Source organism: Panicum virgatum, chromosome 9N, assembly GCF_016808335.1.
Source record: "Panicum virgatum strain AP13 chromosome 9N, P.virgatum_v5, whole genome shotgun sequence".
Taxonomy (NCBI): Eukaryota; Viridiplantae; Streptophyta; class Magnoliopsida; order Poales; family Poaceae; genus Panicum; species Panicum virgatum.
Genome location: NC_053153.1, coordinates 81,956,694 through 81,974,358, shown reverse-complemented (window position 1 = coordinate 81,974,358; position 17,665 = coordinate 81,956,694). Strand labels below are relative to the sequence as shown.

Sequence of the window (17,665 nt, the reverse complement as noted above, 5' to 3'; positions counted from 1 at the left end):
TTGGTCTCGCGATTTACAGCCCATCTATGCAAAAAGTTTTGTAAATAGACTTCATTTAGTACTTCAAATTAGCAAGATTCCTTCGCAAAATTTTGCGTTTTTGCGTTTATGGGGTGGGAACTAAACAGGGCCTTACTAGTATGCCACAGTTTTCACATCAATACCCCTATGATACTAGTGGGCACAAGTAATCAATCTGAACCGTTGAAGGGGAGAAAAATAAAGCGATCATGTTCATTTGAGGGTAATGTATTTACCTTACATATATACTTTGCTTTTTATAGAATCATAAAAAAGCACAGCTCACTAAGAATTTCAATGAGCAGGATAATAAAGATTTCAGGCGAAGAGATACTTGCAAGGAAATACCGGATTAGAATGAGGTATGTGTTTATCTAAATTGCATTTGTAATAATATTGGAAATACTATTTCCAAGCTCATGCTGTTTCATCACTTGAAGAGGCATTGATGCACCCGAGCTTAAAATGCCTAATGGGAAGGAATCAAAAGATGCATTGGTGAAACTCATTGGTGGGAAAAGTGTCACAATTTATGTGTATGGACAGGACCAGTTTGGGCGTTATGTGGGAGACATTTATTGTGATAATGTGTTCATCCAGGTCAAGCATAAATAAACTATTTAATAGTAGTAGCTCACACGGCCTAGATTTTACTGCTTCTGACGAGAGCAATTGTGTGTGTGTGTCTGTCTGGAGTTGTTCAGGAGCAAATGCTGAAGAGTGGTCATGTATGGCATTTCAAGACCTACGACAAGCGCCCAGAGTTCGCACAGGTAAGAAATTCCATTGCACCTAAATTCATATATGTGGGATGCTCCAAATCACTCTGAGAAACGTGTAGTATTCTTGTTGACATGAACATGACCGAACTATGATAATAGTAGTATAATGGTACGAGCACATGTGTTGAAGTTGAACGATAGCTATATGCAGTCTGTGTGCACAATCTTTTTTTTAGGGCAACTGTGTGCTCAATCTTGAAAGAATGTCAGATTAGACCATCCAAATTCAGAACTATATGTTACTCCTAGAAGTTTATCACTGGCCACATGATTTTTCGCAGTGGGAGAGAGAGGCAAGAGCTGCACACCGAGGGCTTTGGGCATCAGAGAACCCGGAGAAACCGTGGGATTGGAGAAGAGATCAGCGCAATGCAAACATTCAGGTCTACTGATGGAGCTGAACTTAGTGTTTAGAGCCCTGAAATGATCTGGTAGCCTCACAGTTTCTTAGTGAGGTCCGTGTACAGCTTGCTGAAATGAATGCATATCAGAAACCAAAAAGTTTGTGTGGTTTTGTGTGTGGAAGAAATCACAAGAGCACCACAGAGAAATGTTATCGATTCCTCTCAGGAGAAAACAATAGAACGGGGAGGAAAAAAATATAACATTGCAGTGTTAGCCTGCCTTATAGTCTACCTCTCCTATGCTCCAATTACAACTCTAGCCTGACTACAGTTTTACATCAAAATGACAATGATGCTTTCAACTTTCCCTGCTGCTCAAAACTGCATCAGGAAGTTGTCTGTATACTACCAGTAGTCATTACAAGAGCAATGACCATCTCTGAAGCAATGAAATCGATTATTATCTCGAACAATAATTTCACGATTGGTTATCCTCGAGATGAGTTTGATGGCAGTGTGACAGTCACTGCAAACCCGGAGGTTTTTGGTGACCCTTATGGTCTCGCCTGGCTTAGTAGTAAGAAGGCTAAATGCAATGGCTATCTTTTCGCTGTGATGCACTAGCGTATGCTCCTTCTCTTCGTCTTCAATGTCAAACATCACCACCTCAGTAGTAGGTTTATAACCCATAGCCTTCATTTCCATGCCCAATTCCTCAAGCTTCATGTAAATTTGATCTGAGAGGGGATGCGACTTGTCTCCAACACGGAATTCATGGACCTTACCATCAAATTCAACCCAGCTAGATGCAGGGACCTTCTCAACCCCCTTCTCCTTCATTTCCAACCTGAGCTTTGCTGCATCTTCCCATCTTCCACTGTTAGAGTATATGTTAGAGAGCATGACGTAATTTCCAGAATTCCATGGCTCCAGCCTGATGAGCTGCTTCAGCACATGTTCAGCAAGGTCAGCATCCCGGTGGATCTTGCAACCACCAAGGAGCGCACCCCATATAACAGCATTGGCCTGGATTGGCATGTCTTCAATCATCTGGCGCGCCTCCTCCAGCAACCCCGCACGACTGAGCAGGTCAACCATACAACCATAATGCTCAATCCTAGGGCTTATATGGTATAACTGAGTCATGTTACGAAAATACCACCGACCATCTTTTACAAGGCCAGTATGTGTACAGCTGCAGAGCAATCCAAGAAAGGTATTATCATTCAGTGTCATACCTGACTTCTCCATCTGACCAGCAAGCGCAAATGCAATCTTCTCTTGGCCAGTCATACCAAGCCCCAAGATCATCGCATTCCAGACAACGATGTCTCTCTTCCTCATCTGCTGGAACACTGTCCATGCCTCACCCGTGCTCCCACACTTGGCATACATATCGATCAGTGCGGTACCCAGGACTGGATTGTCAAGAAACTCATCCCAGCGCAACATCCCGACTGCCCTCCGACCCAAATCCAATGCACCCAACCTTGTGCACGCTGATAGTGCCCCAACTACCGTGTAGCAATCCGGCCGCATTCCCTCTGCCTGCATTGCAAAGAATAGTTCCAGAGCCTCTCGTGGTAATCCGTTGGAGGCATAACCCCCAACCATAGCACTCCAAGCCACCGCATCCTTGTCCTGCATCCTGTCAAACACCTCTCTAGCTTTCTCCATCTCGCCGCACTTGACATACAAGTCCAACGCCGCAGTGGCCACGAACACGCTCCCAGCGATCCCCTCCTGCTCTGCCAACCTCCACACTGCCTCACCGGTCACCAAATCGGTGACACGAGCACATGCAGTAAGTACCCCGCACGGCCGTGAAGCCGTCTGGACGCATGCCACTCGCGAACGCATTCCTCGCAACGCCGACGGCTTCCTGGAAGCGCCCAGCGTCCATGTAGGCGGTGATGAGCGCGGTCCAAGAAACGGTGCTGGGCTGGAGCATTTCGTCGAACACCCGCTGGGCGTCGTGCAGACGGCCGCATTTTGCATACAGGCTGAGGAGGGATGTGAGGACGTGGGGATTGGAGTGGTACGGGAGCTTGAGGGATTGGCCATGGAGTTGCGCGCCGGCTGGGAGAGGGTCGGGCAGGCGGGAGGCGGCCTTGAGCGCGAAGGGGAAGGTGAGGTGGGAGGGGTTGTGGAGGAGGGAGTGAATGCGGAGGGCGTGGAGGTGCAGGCCGGAGGAGGTGACGGCGCGGAGGAGGAGCGGGAAGAGGTCGGTGAGGAGGTCGAGGCGGAGGAGGCGGCCGTGGAGGAGCTTCACTGCGAGCGGTGGGAGGTGGTTGTTCGGGCGTACGCCGGTGACTAGGAGTCGACGGACTGCGGCAGCGGCGGCGGCATCGGCTGCGCCCGACATAAAAAGTCGAACGACGGAAGTGAGTAGGTTCTGCTCGCAGAGCAGGCGCTTGCAGTGATCAGGCTTGTGCCTGCCGCCGGCGAGGCGGGCTTCTTGTTGCCCTTCTCGTCGTCGTGGCCCTTGCAGTAGCTGCTTCCAACCCAAGCAGCGAGGCGCCCGTGGTCCGTGGAAGCGTCGATGGAGGAGAGCTGGGCAAGAGGTGGGGGAGGGACACACCGGGGATGGGGGGCTTTTACATTTTTAACATTATAACGAATTGCACTCATCAAATTATCACTATTACGATGCCATCTACATCTATACCATAAGAGGGAAGTTTGACTTACAAATTTACCACATTTGAGGATGTGGCAGCCACGAGACCGGTCCACGCTGGCGCTGAGTCAGCAGGCACCGACTTCGTTCGGCCCGTTACTGCGCGCTGGGCCCGGTTGTATTCATGCTTGCACACTGACAAGTTAGCAAGAGAAGAAACACGCAAGACAGAGACCCATTCTATTAGTGCGGAAGGGAAGTCCAGCAAGCCTTCACTGAACATTCATCAGAACTCAAGTGGCAAACAGGGACTAGCTTAATTCATTCTCATGGTACAATCAAAGCAAGGCAGCTTCCGACTCAGTACACTACTGCAGCGATGACACAATTGAGATCAGAATTTGTTCATCCGCATTTCGAAGATTCATCGTATACCAAATCACAAAACCAACTCGCCCGATACATCTCAAATTTCTCCCCCGAAATGCCAGAAACCCAATTCGTCAGACAGTACAGCCAACGAAATTGGAAGCAGTAGCAGAGAACATCTCAATTCTCAAGTGTACAACACATCCAGCTCGGCCCGGCCGGAGACCCTGGCGGCGATCTTGTTGGTGTCGACGCCGAGCTCCGCCGCCACGCGCCGCATGACCGCGAACTCCGCGGGCCTCGCGCCCGCCGGCCACGTCACCACCATGCTGGCCGCCTTGCCCCGGATCTCGCACTCCGCGAGCACCGCCGCGCCGAGCCCGTCCACCACGCTCCCCGGCGGGGCCAGCGCCGCCACGCCCCTGGCCGCGCCCACCCCTCCTCGCGCGCGCGCCGCGCGGGTCTCCAGCTTCCCCTCCACGGGCTCGTCGGCGGCGAGCCGGCCCCTGTACGACGCGCTCCGGACCGCGTCCAGGACCAGCACCTCCGCCGGCTGGAGCTTGGAGACGAGGGCCTTCGCGGCGGGGCGCGCGCGGTGGGCGGGGACGGCGCCGTGCGCGGCGGCGAGGAGCGCGCCGGAGGGGTGGAGGTAGACGCGGATCGGCGCGTGGGGCTGCAGGGGCAGGTCGGGGAGGAGGAGGGACGCGTGGAGCGGGGGCGGGGAGGCGAGGAGCGAAGAAGGAGCAGCGCGGCGGCGGCATCAACCGGGCCCAGCGCGCAGTAACGGGTCGAACGGCGTCGGTGCCTGCTGACTCAGCGCCAGCGTGGACCGGTCTCGTGACTGTCACATCCTCAAATGTGGTAAATTTGTAAGTCAAACTTCTCTCTTATGGTATAGATGTAGGTGGCATCGTAATAGTGATAATTTGATGAGTGCAATTCGTTATAATGGTAAAAATGTAAAAGCCCCGGATGTGGGCTGGGGGGGACAGAACAGGAGGGACTATATTGCAAGTGATTTACAGTTTTAGGGGGTTTTATAAAAATATTTGGATCGCGATCATTGATCGCGATCCAATTTAGGGGGTTTTGTGAAAATACTCCAGTCCGATTGAGGGGTTTTCTGAAAAATATCTGGATCGCGATCCAACTGAGGGTGTTTTGTGAAAATATTACAGACGGATTGAGGGGTTGAGGGGAGTTTTGTAAAATACAAGGTCGGGTCTGGATTTCCGCCGAGGTGGAGCCTGGAGCAAGGTTTTAAATCTCCAGCTATAGTTTCCGCTATCTCTGTTTGAGAGAAATTTAGCTAAGTTTTTTCACGTACAATTTAGCTCTTAGCTACCGCTATAGCCCACTGTAGCTGGCTATAGCTCGTTTTTAGACATCGATAACTAAATGGCTTCCGCTGTTTAAAACGTTGGCCTGGAGGCGGCGGCCATGGAGGACTTTACGGGGAGCCTCCGGAGGGACTTGCTATTCTTGCTGACGCCGGTGAGGAGCAGTCGGCGGACGGCGGCCGTATCCCTTCGGCAATTCGGATTACGAACAAAACGGATTAGCAATTTCATTCGATACTCCATGTCTGATACACCCTTTCTCCTACCTGTTTACCTCCACCGCTCCTCGCCCATCATTTGCAGCGGCGGTGCATCAACGGCGACGACACACTCAACTCCATCGCGGGCACTTCCCTTACTGCCGGCCGTCAATGGCGCAACGCACCCTTCCCTCTCCAGAGGCGCCATCATTCCCGGTTCCTCCTCCGTCGCCACGTCCTCACCGCTGCCTCTCAGGTACAGCCTGCCCTCCTCCACGTCGTACAGGTTGCCCGTCCTCACCTCCTGCGCCAGCGCGCACGGCGCGCAGAGCAGCCACTTGAGGTAGTCCGCGGCGGCGGGCCGCCCGCCGCACACGGACCGGGCGGCCGGCAGCCCGAACCGCCGCCGCATCTGCGCGCGCCAGAATCCCCCGTACGCGAGCCCCAGCACGGACAGCAGCGCGCCCGCAGCGCCGACGAGGTACCCGACGGTGGCGTCGTGGATGTTGAGCGCGGCGACGGCGAACACCAGCACCGGCGTGGCGCAGAGCAGCGCGAAGGTGAAGACGTGCACGTACATGTTGCCCAGCCCCAGCCGCTCCATGTTCCACCCGAACACGCAGAAAGTGCAGGCCAGCGACAGCGCCGCCGCCGCCGGGTCGTCGGCGAGGTCCAGCAGCCCGCCGGCCCACTCCGGCGCCGTCACCGCCGCTCCGCACCTACCGCCGCCGCCGCCGCTCTCCACTTTCAGCGCCGCCCCAGTAGCCATCGCCTCGTCACCCGCGGACGCCGTGATCTTCCTGCCGAGCGGGCCGTAGACCATGTACAGCGCGGCGGCGACGGGGTCGGCGAGGCCGAGCGCCATGCACAGGTCCACGGCCCAGTCGGGGCGCGTGTCGCTGCTGAACAGCCAGAAGAGCGCGCAGTAGGCGTACTGCGCCAGGCACGTCGCGTGGAGCAGCACCAGCACGACCGCGACGTGGACGCGCTCGTGCCGTGGGGCGGCGGCGGCGTTCCTGCAGTAGACGCCGCGGAGCTCGACGGCGTCGGCGGCGCGCCACCGCACCAGGAGCACGAGGTGGTGGCAGAGCCGCGGGTGCTGGTACAGGCACATGATGGTGAAGAGTGCGTTGAGCACCTGGTTCGCGATCTCCGTCCACCGCTTGCGCCGCCCGGCGTCGGGCACGGCGGAGTCGAGCGCCCCCGTCATGAGGAGGAAGACGAAGGCCACGCCCGCCGCGACGAAGGCGAGCCAGACGAGCATCGCCGCGTTGGTGGGGTGCTTCGCCCAGGCGACGCACTTGGCGCGCAGGGCGCGGAGGGCGGCGACGCGTTTGAGGAAGGCGTGCGGCGCGGCGACGCCGAGCTCCTTGGACGGAGCTGCCCTGAGGAAGTCGAGGAACCTCTCATGCTTCTCCTTGCCTTGGCTTTGCAGCACAGTGCCGCCATGGCTTTCCCTTTGCTTGTCTGGTCTCTCGTGCGATTCCATGGTGACTAATCAAGTGCAATTTTATCTTCTCCTGCTATTCTTCTTCTCCTTGGTTGTCTGCACTCTGCAGCAACTAGCTGTTGATGCTTCCGTTACTAGCTAGTTTGCAGGTGTTAACATATATATGAGATGGCAACTAGTACCTAGTAACATATCAATTGCACTTGATTTGATATCATTATCTCTGCGTACAAACCGTAATGAAAGGGACTGGCAAATTCTGGCTGAAGTTAAGCATGTTGACTCTTGTCAATGTTGGCAGGTTGTTGCTGATGAAGAAATCGAGGTCTTGTTACTGATGCTTGAAACGGTCCGAAGATTTCAGCAGAATCCGTACTCAGTGTGGCTAGCAGCTAGCCCTGAAAAGTACACAAGGCCAGCTTCAGTGCGTGGACCAATTCAATTCACACCGGCTTGCTCATCTCGTCTGATGCCAAGTGCGCGTGTTACATTCAGATATTCAGTAGAGATGCAGCTTCGTCTGAATCTGATATCGGTGAGTCCCAACGTCGCAGGAATGAGGAAGATGACACGTCATGGAAATCAACTTTGGCATGCTGTTGAGTTCGTCAGACTGGACTGAGCCAAACAGCAGTTACCAAATACGTGGGTGACTGGCAATTCGTCTGTGCTACTACATGATTATTGTGGATGAAATTCGACTAGTTGAAACCTAAGCCCGTAACAGTGGCGTACAGTTGGGACAGGCAATTTACAGATAGACTTTTGACTTGGAGCATGCCATACAGGACTTGGAGAAAAAACCAGTTTCAGGTCCAGATTCCGTGAAACGCCTTATTCAAAAGCGTAATGTGTCATAAGCTGCTTTTTGTGATACTTGTATTTCTCTACAATGCAAACTCGTATGCTTCTGCTTCGTTGCGCCATTGTAAGGTTAGTTTCTGAAACATACGGCCAAATGCATAACAGTATAGAGGCTGGAATGCTTTCTATTCCAGTATATAAGAAATGTTTCTGAAGCATTCAGGCTATCTGAATAAACTAAAGCAGATAGAAATACTTGTTTGCTACATATTTACAGACTGCAGTTAGGCTTTAGTATTTCATACTAGAATTTGCAGGCAGTCAGGCACCGATCTGTGACAGAACCGCCAAGTTAAAAGGCTTAATTAAGCGTAATGACCATCATTTGAACGCATCACGCACATTAGCTTAATTAAGTGTAACCTGACAGCATGTTTCCATCCCACAGACCGATCGAAACACACCATAAGTCTCGCGCGACGGCGAGTGCAGACGGTACCAGTATGATACAATTTTACAAAATAGTAAACAATATTAAGGTATTTACAAAATGACTTTTACAAATTAAAGTTCATATAATAGATAACAGCAGCGGTAGAGAGAGTCTAACCTGAGAAAGATTTTCATTAGAAACCAACTGAAATAATTTGAAATAAAACAATAACTACGGAGACGTGAGGGCGTCACATCGAGCCCACCGATGTGAATCCGGGTTAGCTCCTATACCTGAAACAGGATAAACAACAAACCCTGAGTATACTAATACTCAGCAAGACTTACCCGACTAAGGGTATACTTAGCCCATTATCTAGACATGCAAGCCTTTTGGCTGGTGGGTTTATTTTGCCAAAAAGCATCTAAAATAGATCCTTAACTTCAAAATTTTAGCTCCAAATTATAACAATAAATTGGCTAAACATCTATGATTTGCATATCTATAGCAACCAAGATGAAAACATAATTGATTAAATAACATCAACATGTATCAACTCGTTTTGTTTCTGTCGTGGGATTTTTGGGGTACCCACGGCCGGGTGGCGGAGCGCACCCGCCTATTCCCAGTGAGGGAGGACTCGGGGAAGTACTAGGCAGTTAGGCTAATCTAGCACTGAGGCAAGCACATAAGAACACACGATCTAGGGTGGTTCGGGCCGCCGGAGCGTAATACTCTACATCCACTGGGAGAAGTATTGTTCTTGGTTTTGTATGAACCTATCCTCTGTCGGGCCTTGGTCTTTTTTCAGCCTGAATTTTCTTCTAGCGGGCGCCCCCCTTTTATAGATCAAGGGGTGCGGATACATTGGTCGTTGAGGCCCCGACAAGTGGGCCCAACGTGACTGTGTAGCATACTGCGCAGAGTACTTAAATGGCTACAGTAGTTGTGAATCTTTTCTCCGATATGCTTCCATGCCCTGCTGCCTCTCTAACTCAGGGGGGTCTTCTCTGGTCCCGTCAGCAAGGTGCCCGTTGGGGAAACGTAGCTTGCGGCGTGGCCTGTTGAGGCTATCATGTAGGCGTCATAATGGGTGAAGCCGAGCCGTCGTGTCCATCTGTCATGGCAGACTGACAGGCGCGGCGTGGGCGGCGCCAGCGGCTCCACTACACGTCTTGGTAATACGCGATCAATAGTGTCCCCTGGTCAAAGAATCGCCTCGGCTTTTGCTATATCAATGCGGACGTCCACCTACCGCAATGAATGCAGTGGTAGGTGATCCTTAGTATGGAGACCAAGCGGCCTTATATACGCGTCTGTGCTTGCAGACACGTGGCAGCTCCGGACCTCCCCGGGGTGGGGTGTCAATTCCTTCCCTTAGTGAGGGGTCCGGTTACTATACAGGGGGTCCGGGACTCCGCGGGGGTCCGGGACTCCGCGGGGGTCCGGACCTCCACGGGAGGTCCGGAGCCCCCGGCTGTTCGGGCTGAGCGCCTGCTTCTTCCGGAACACGTGGTGCTCCCAGACCTTCCCCAGCCGGGGGATGGGTCCGGGACCGCTGTCGAGTGAACAGGGCTCCGGACCGCAGGGGTTCGGCTGTTTGGACGTAGTCAAGGATAACCACAAGGCTCTTGCCTAGACACAGCAAGAGGGGCTACCCCAGTCCTGGGGTACCGACAGTGGCCCCCGGGCCCACCTCGGGAGAGGTACGAACCCGCGGGTGGGGCCTACTATCGTGATGTGTTTCCACGCAAACTTGATTGCGTCGGTGTGCTCATGCAGAGAGCGGGCGCTCTGGACCCCTAAGGCCGGTACACCGGTTGCCAGGTTTAGGTACTAGAGCGCTCTCCACAGGGCGACGAAGGTGTAGGCTTAGGGTGCGGAACCAAGCTAAGCGGCTACACAGACCTCGGATCGCTCAGGGAGGAAGCACCACTTCCCGGACCCGGCTCTTGGCGACCGTGGCGAGCGGTCTTGAGACGTTGCTGACGACCCGATGAAATATGTCACCGGACCTCATAGTAAGGTGCGAGAAACCAAGCCTTATACTAGAAGGGAGCCCGGGACCTCTAAAGACAGCAGTCTCGGATGCTAGAGTACTTGTAACAGGGTAGTGAAGTACGTAAACTTAGGGTACATTACCAGACTAAGCTACGCGGAGCTTCTCTACCCCTGGATACAAGTACTACTTCTCCGGAGCAGGTCCTTAGGGGTCCGAACTGCCTTCCAGCTAGAAGGGGTGTCCCCACCTGGCCACAAGCCAGCAACTTAACTTGGATTGTTAGCAATAAAAGGAAGATTCCGCTTAAGAGGAAAGAATAGTTAAACCAAGGCGAGTAAATGCAATCAAGGTGGAGCCTAGATAAAACTGAGAAAGAAAATCTCCTTTATTATTGTGGTTGTCTTGGTATACATCAGAGGTCGGGATTACGAGGTCGGACCTCTACCGCTCCGGACCGCTTTTTGCCTGTTTGTGTGATAGGGCCAGAGGTCGGGTTTACAAGGTCGGACTTTGACCACTCTGGACTCACACATAGGCGCCACGTTATTACAAAGGAGGAATTTTCTAAGTCTTATCTTAGGAGTAACCTTCGGCTGCATTCTATACAGCATGTCCTTCTCTGATTGGAAGTGGTACCGCTACTCCTGGATTCTTCATAGTCGTCGGAGGCGAAGGCGCCCTGGATGTGCATGAACTGCATCATCTAGCATCACCTCGGGAGCTTGGGGGACCACTCCTTGCCTAAGAGCTGTCATATGCTGAGGTAGCATGAGACAAATTCTTTGGCATTGAATGGGAGAGGCCCCCTGCCGTCGCCGTCTGCCACCGGGAGCCAGCCCGCCTGCCGCTTGCTACGGCAGAACCTGGTTTTCCGCCCTGGCGCAGCAGGAGAACGGGTGCTCATATGGACGAGCACGGAGCGTGGAGAAGGGCGGTCGTTTGCCGGCTTGTCCTTGGTGCTAGCGCCAGGGGCCCCCGCGCCAGGTGGCGGGATCCTGTCTGCAGCAGCACCAAGCACCTCGGGTGGTGCCGGCGACGACACGACGGCACGGCCAACTTCCTCCGGAATGGCCGTTGGCTCCAGGCTCCATGTTGAGAGAAAGCCTTGAGCCGACGCCATGCCACCGCAGAGGAAGCGTGGCCGTTGCTTGAGAGAAAACCTTGAGTCGATGGAGGGGCGGCAGCGCCCAGCGGTGCCTCCGCTGTGCGCCGCCGCGCCGGCTTTGAGGTGTCGCAGTGGCGACACACAGTAGGCGCCGCTGCTGTGCGCCGCCGATCTGTGGTCGTTGCTGTGCCGGCGCCATGGCATGCGGCGTGGGCGTCACCCTGCCTTCCTTCATCTTCTCGTTCGCCGTTGCAGAGGATGAACACAGCTCAGAAGCCTGAAGATCCAGCCAATGCCTGACTTCGCCACGGACGGCGCCAAATGTCGTGGGATTTTTGGGGTACCCACGGCCGGGTGGCGGAGCGCACCCGCCTATTCCCAGTGAGGGAGGACTCGGGGAAGTACTAGGCGGTTAGGCTAATCTAGCACTGAGGCAAGCACACAAGAACACACGATCTAGAGTGGTTCGGGCCGCCGGAGCGTAATACCCTACATCCACTGGGAGAAGTATTGTTCTTGGTTTTGTATGAACCTATCCTCTATCGGGCCTTGGCCTTTTTTCAGCCTGAGTTTTCTTCTAGCGGGCGCCCCCCTTTTATAGATCAAGGGGTGCGGATACATTGGTCGTTGAGGCCCCGACAAGTGGGCCCAACGTGACTGTGTAGCATACTGCGCAGAGTACTTAAATGGCTACAGTAGTTGTGAATCTTTTCTCCGATATGCTTCCATGCCCTGCTGCCTCTCTGACTCAGGGGGGTCTTCTCTGGTCCCGTCAGCAAGGTGCCCGTTGGGGAAACGTAGCTTGCGGCGTGGCCTGTTGAGGCTATCATGTAGGCGTCATAATGGGTGAACCCGAGCCGTCGTGTCCATCTGTCATGGCAGACTGACAGGCGCGGCGTGGGCGGCGCCAGCGGCTCCACTACACGTCTTGGTAATACGTGATCAATAGTGTCCCCTGGTCAAAGAATCGCCTCGGCTTTTGCTATATCAATGCGGACGTCCACCTACCGCAATGAATGCAGTGGTAGGTGATCCTTAGTATGGAGACCAAGCGGCCTTATATACGCGTCTGTGCTTGCAGACACGTGGCAGCTCCGGACCTCCCCGGGGCGGGGTGTCAATTTCTTCCCTTAGTGAGGGTCCGGTTACTATACAGGGGGTCCGGGACTCCGCGGGGGTCCAGACCTCCACGGGAGGTCCGGAGCCCCCGGCTGTTCGGGCTGAGCGCCTGCTTCTTCCGGAACACGTGGTGCTCCCAGACCTTCCCCAGCCGGGGGACGGGTCCGGGACCGCTGTCGGGTGAACAGGGCTCCGGACCGCCGGGGTTCGACTGTTTGGACGTAGTCAAGGATAACCACAAGGCTCTTGCCTAGACACAGTAAGAGGGGCTACCCCAGTCCTGGGGTTCCGACAGTTTCATTTCCTTACTACGATGTGACTCGGAGATCAAGGTGCTCATGTCCGAGAGCGACTGACGGCGAATCGATCCGATTTAACCTTGCAAGGTGGACCTAACCAACACGGCACGTATTAGCCCCGTCGGACCATACGGACCAACCATTCCCCTCCCCGCCTCGAACTACAGGAACCAGCCCAACGACATATGGTCAGCCGAGCTCAACGTGAGACCACCAAAAGTAAATATATGCATCCCCATTTCTCCACGACTACTCAACTACCCCAGGAGTTGGGTGCGGGTTCCTGTACTTTCGAAGCAAGGCAGTACTCGGCTTACCGGTTTCGACTACCTCCTACTCCCGACATGCGGTTAGTACAGTTCAAACATGATCAGCAGGGCCAACAACGGTACGGTCCTCAATCGACACGGACGAGGCTAAGACACCCAGGAACCCTGTCCTGTTGCCATACCTATACATAATCATCATTCCCCGCCCGGTCTCATATTTCCATGTCAATTTCAACAACTCAGGTACTGTATATAAGTATATAACCTATATCTCGCGAGTAACCGGAAATTACTCGACTTCTAAGTATCCTATATCTCGCGAGTGCAAAAAGTCACTCGACTTCTATCGAGAAGTATTAAGCATAGCATTTCTATCGTCCTATACATGCTAGTATAATTCAGGGAAACCTAGGGATCATGCAACTAGGGTTCCAATCAACTCCTGAAACGTAATGCACAAGTAATAAATACATATATAGGTGTCATAATTTCAAATAATAGGATGTGCACCGGGGCTTGCCAGTGTTAGTTAGATGATACTCGCTTGGCGAGCATCTTCTTTTCGGTCATGCACTTCGGGTTCCATCCATCCATCTTCTAGATGTATCCACCATTCATCGTCTTGTGGTTCGGTTCCGTTAGCACGTGCCTCACATCCACACGTTGTACATCTAGCGTACCTAAATGATATGCAATGATACGAGTGCATGAATATAAGAAAAACAACACATGATGCAATGCAATGTGAATAATAGAGAAGATATGGCTGGACAATTATTTACCGAGTAAACATAACAAACGAGCTCACAAGGCAAATGGGTTGGGGCTGCAATACAAGAATTCATTCAATTTATTTTAGCCTGAAGTGTTTCCTTCAAAAAGTATTACTAAACTTGCTTAGAACGACAAAGCAAATACACAGAGCAAGACGGGTAACTAGATATTTTTATTCAACTAAACAGCACATAAGACCAAGTGACATGAAAGTAACCCACAATCTGATCTTAGGAATTAGCTTCAATTATGCAAGATCAATATGAATTATTGAAATTAAACCCGCAGAAAAAGATTGCCTAGCAACAAGTATAACAGGAAAGCTATGGCTAACAACTAATCAAAAGCAGAAACATGACTTACTGCTTTAAACTTATAACCAAATTTTACCAACATGATATGCTACTGAGAATGAGTGTAAAAATAATTAACCAACATTTATTGATAACATAAAGTATTTATTTTATCCTCAACAAGACAAACTGAACAAAAATAGATTTACACACATGTGCATAGCTTCTGGACATGAAATTTTTACAGTGAACTAAGCATGCAAAGAATAAGCTACTGCATAAATTTCATAATTTTTGAACATCCAAAACTCCAGATATTAAATAGACAAGCGTAAACAAGCATTAACCATGATTAAATCAATACATCATGAAAACATTAAACAAACAGCAGGTTAAATATTTTTCCTAAGTTCTACATGCCAAATCAAAGCTAATCCAACTGGTTTTACATTTTTACCATTTTTCTACTATCTACTATGCATTTTCAAAGCTTGCAACCACTTAAACTAACATTTAAACTAGAGCAAAAAGTATTTAGAAACTGAAGATCAACCTGTATGAAAAGTTGTAGATCTTAGGACAAGGAATCCAATAAATTTTAGTTTGCATTTTTCTGATTTTTCTATGATTTTTCAAAGTTTCAGCCAATTATTGAAAAACAACCCTTCGCAGCACTATTCACCTGAGTCATGGACTTCGCAGAAAACCCCCTAGAATTGTTTCTATTGCTGTCTGGGGTCCCTGGTCGCGAAAACAGAGCAGGGGAGAAAAGGGGAACGGCGATTCCGACCATGGGAGGGCTAGCTGGCAGCAAGGGAGGGGTGGAGGAGGAAGAGGAGAGCGAGAGCTACCTGTGGGTGGTGGTTTGAGGGCTCGGGGTGGCCAGTGGAGGCGGCTCCACAGCGAGCGGCGGCCGGCGGTGGTGCTGTGCCGCTGTGGCGGCTTTCCGGTGAGTGGCCGGCGACAGGGCGGCCATGGGAGGGTTCAGCAGGGCCGGACGAAGTGTGGGCGCTCGGCGGCGCGGCACAGAGGCGCGTGCGCAGGTCTCGCGGCGAGCAGCAGCATGCCGGCGGCGGTATGACTCGAGAACGAGCGCGGAAACTCGCGGAACGCGCTGGAACGAGGAGAGCATGAGCTTTAGGTAGTCGAGGAAAGTCGATTCTAGCCTTTGGTTGTCGAAGATGATGACCGGAAGTGGGAGTTCACCGCCGAGCGGATCTCGGTGGCCATGCCAGCCGATGGTGGAGCTCGGGCGCGAGCCAGAGAGGCCGGCGTGGTCTGGGAAGGAGAGGAGGGAGTGAGGCACCTGGACGAAGGGATAAGGGCGTGGCGGGATGGGCACGGCATGGGCGCGGGACACACGTCGCGCGCAACGCGTGCGGGCGGCGTTCGTGGCCAACTTGACCATGGCGACGACGAGCAGCAGAGAGTCAAGCCAATTAGTTTTGGGTTAAGCACGTTTAAGTTTTACTAATTTCGTAATAACCTCTGGGTTGTTACACAATCACAAATACACAGTATTTGTATATATATATATACAAATATATATATATACAAATATATATATATACAAATATATATATATACAAATATATATATATACAAATATATATATATATACAAATATATATATATATACAAATATATATATATATATATATATATATATATATATATATATATATATATATATATATATATATATATATATATATATATCCTATTGGAAGCTCAGGCTGCCGGGAGCCTGAGCCAGCCCCCACGCCCCAGCAGATCATGCGCGAGCCAGCCTAGCGCGCCCCTCCTAGGTCCCGCACCCCGCATGCCCCCACGCCTGCTCCCTCGTGCCGCGTGCCCCCACGCTCCGCGCTGCTGGCCTGGCGCCGCTGCCCTCGCATGCAGGTATGCAGCAGCAGGTTCACGTGGCCGCATGTACAGAAAGCCGCTCGCTTCACTTGAAACAGGATTAAAAAACTGACTGGCCCACGCCACATGACGCATGCAACATGCTGTAACCTGCGCACTCGCATGCATAGAGAGAGGGAGAATAAAAACACTAACGCACGCAAATCATTTTTCTTTCTTTCTTCCAATAACTTTTCACTCGAACATCTATTTCACAAATGATTTTCACCACTAGATTATTATGCACAATAGAATTCTACTGCTTAGGTAATAAAATTATAATATTAATGCAATGACTGTAGAAAGTGGTAGTTTGTGTATGTTTAGTTTAGCAGTTTCTACTGCCCAAGCAATAGAATTCTATTGTATAATCTTAATGCAATGACAGTAGCAAGTGGTAGTTTGGGCAGCTTGAGTTTAGCAGTTTCTACACTCCCGGCAGTAGAATTCTACCGCCCAAGCAATAGAATTCTACTGCCCAGGCCATAGGATTCTATTGTAATGTTAATGTAGGCAATTGTATAATTTTAATGCAATGACAGTAGAAAGTGTGTGTTTGGGTAGGTTTAGTTTAGCAATTTCTACTGCCTGGACAATAGAATTCTATTGTATAATATTAATACAATGACAATAGAAAGTGGTAGTTTTGGCAAGTTTAGTTTAGCAGTTTCTACTATCTAGGCAATAGAATTCTACTGCCCAGGCTATAGAATTCTATTGTATAATGTTAATGCAATGACAGTAGAAAGTGTGTAGTTTGGACAAGTATAGTTTTAGCAGTTTTTTACTGCCCATGGAATAGAATTCTACTGCCCAGGATCGTGGTGTGGCCTGACTTAGCAGTTTCTACTGCCGATGCAATTGAATTCTACTGTTCTTTTGGCCCGGGGGTTACGCGTGGAAACCCAGGGCATGCTATGTTCTAGTCGGTGGGCCGCGCGCTAGTCTGGTCCAACCAGGGGGCTGCCCAGGCTCTCGAGAGCAAATCAATTTTCTTTCTTGTTTTTCAATAACTTTTCACTCTGACATCTATTTTCACAAATGATTTTCACCACTAGCTAGATTGTTATGCACAGTAGAATTCTACTGCCCAGGCAATAGAATTTTAAATGTTAATGCAATGACAGCAGAAAGTGATAGTTTGGGTATGTTTAGTTTAGCAGTTTCTATTGCCCAGGCAATAGAATTATACCGCCCAGGCAATAAAATTTTATTGTATAATATCGATGCAATGACGTAGAAAGTGGTAGTTTAGGCAGGTTTAGTTTAGCAATTTCTACTGTCCAGGCAATTGGATTCTATTGCCAGGCAATAGGATTCTATTGTGCATACATATTGTTTCTATTGCTCTCGGCCCACCTACAACAGTTCCTCTTCACATCCCTACAATAGTCTATACGGTGTTGGACGCCTAATGTTGGCAAAATTAGTTGTTTCTATCGCCCAGTCACCTGAATTCTATTGTATTGTGGGTTGAGGGGTAGGGGAGAGTCTATATGGCCCTGGACGGTTATTCTACGCTAAATTGCAGTTTCT

The 17,665-nt window shown here is 51.0% G+C and overlaps 3 protein-coding genes and 1 pseudogene across 3 annotated transcripts; 1 reads left to right on the top strand and 3 right to left on the bottom strand.

Annotated features, from left to right (window-relative positions):
• The first annotated feature begins 65 nt into the window (after positions 1-65).
• Positions 66-1,435, top strand: LOC120689718 (probable staphylococcal-like nuclease CAN2). Its single transcript, XM_039972102.1, has 4 exons — positions 66-383; positions 462-621; positions 726-794; positions 1,085-1,435. The coding sequence occupies exons 1-4, from the start codon at positions 109-111 to the stop codon at positions 1,193-1,195; spliced, it is 615 nt and encodes a 204-aa protein (XP_039828036.1). The 5' UTR covers positions 66-108; the 3' UTR covers positions 1,196-1,435.
• Positions 1,384-3,724, bottom strand: LOC120689717 (annotated as a pseudogene).
• A 264-nt stretch (positions 3,725-3,988) lies between these two features.
• LOC120689433 lies at positions 3,989-4,884 on the bottom strand (the record flags this gene model as incomplete). The annotated part of the gene is made up of 1 exon (XM_039971704.1): positions 3,989-4,884. A coding segment is annotated over one exon (561 nt), but the record flags the coding sequence as incomplete, so codon positions are not given.
• An 805-nt stretch (positions 4,885-5,689) lies between these two features.
• Positions 5,690-7,289, bottom strand: LOC120687196. Its single transcript, XM_039969187.1, has one exon. The coding sequence runs from the start codon at positions 7,163-7,165 to the stop codon at positions 5,747-5,749; it is 1,419 nt and encodes a 472-aa protein (XP_039825121.1). The 5' UTR covers positions 7,166-7,289; the 3' UTR covers positions 5,690-5,746.
• Between the last annotated feature and the right edge of the window lie 10,376 nt (positions 7,290-17,665).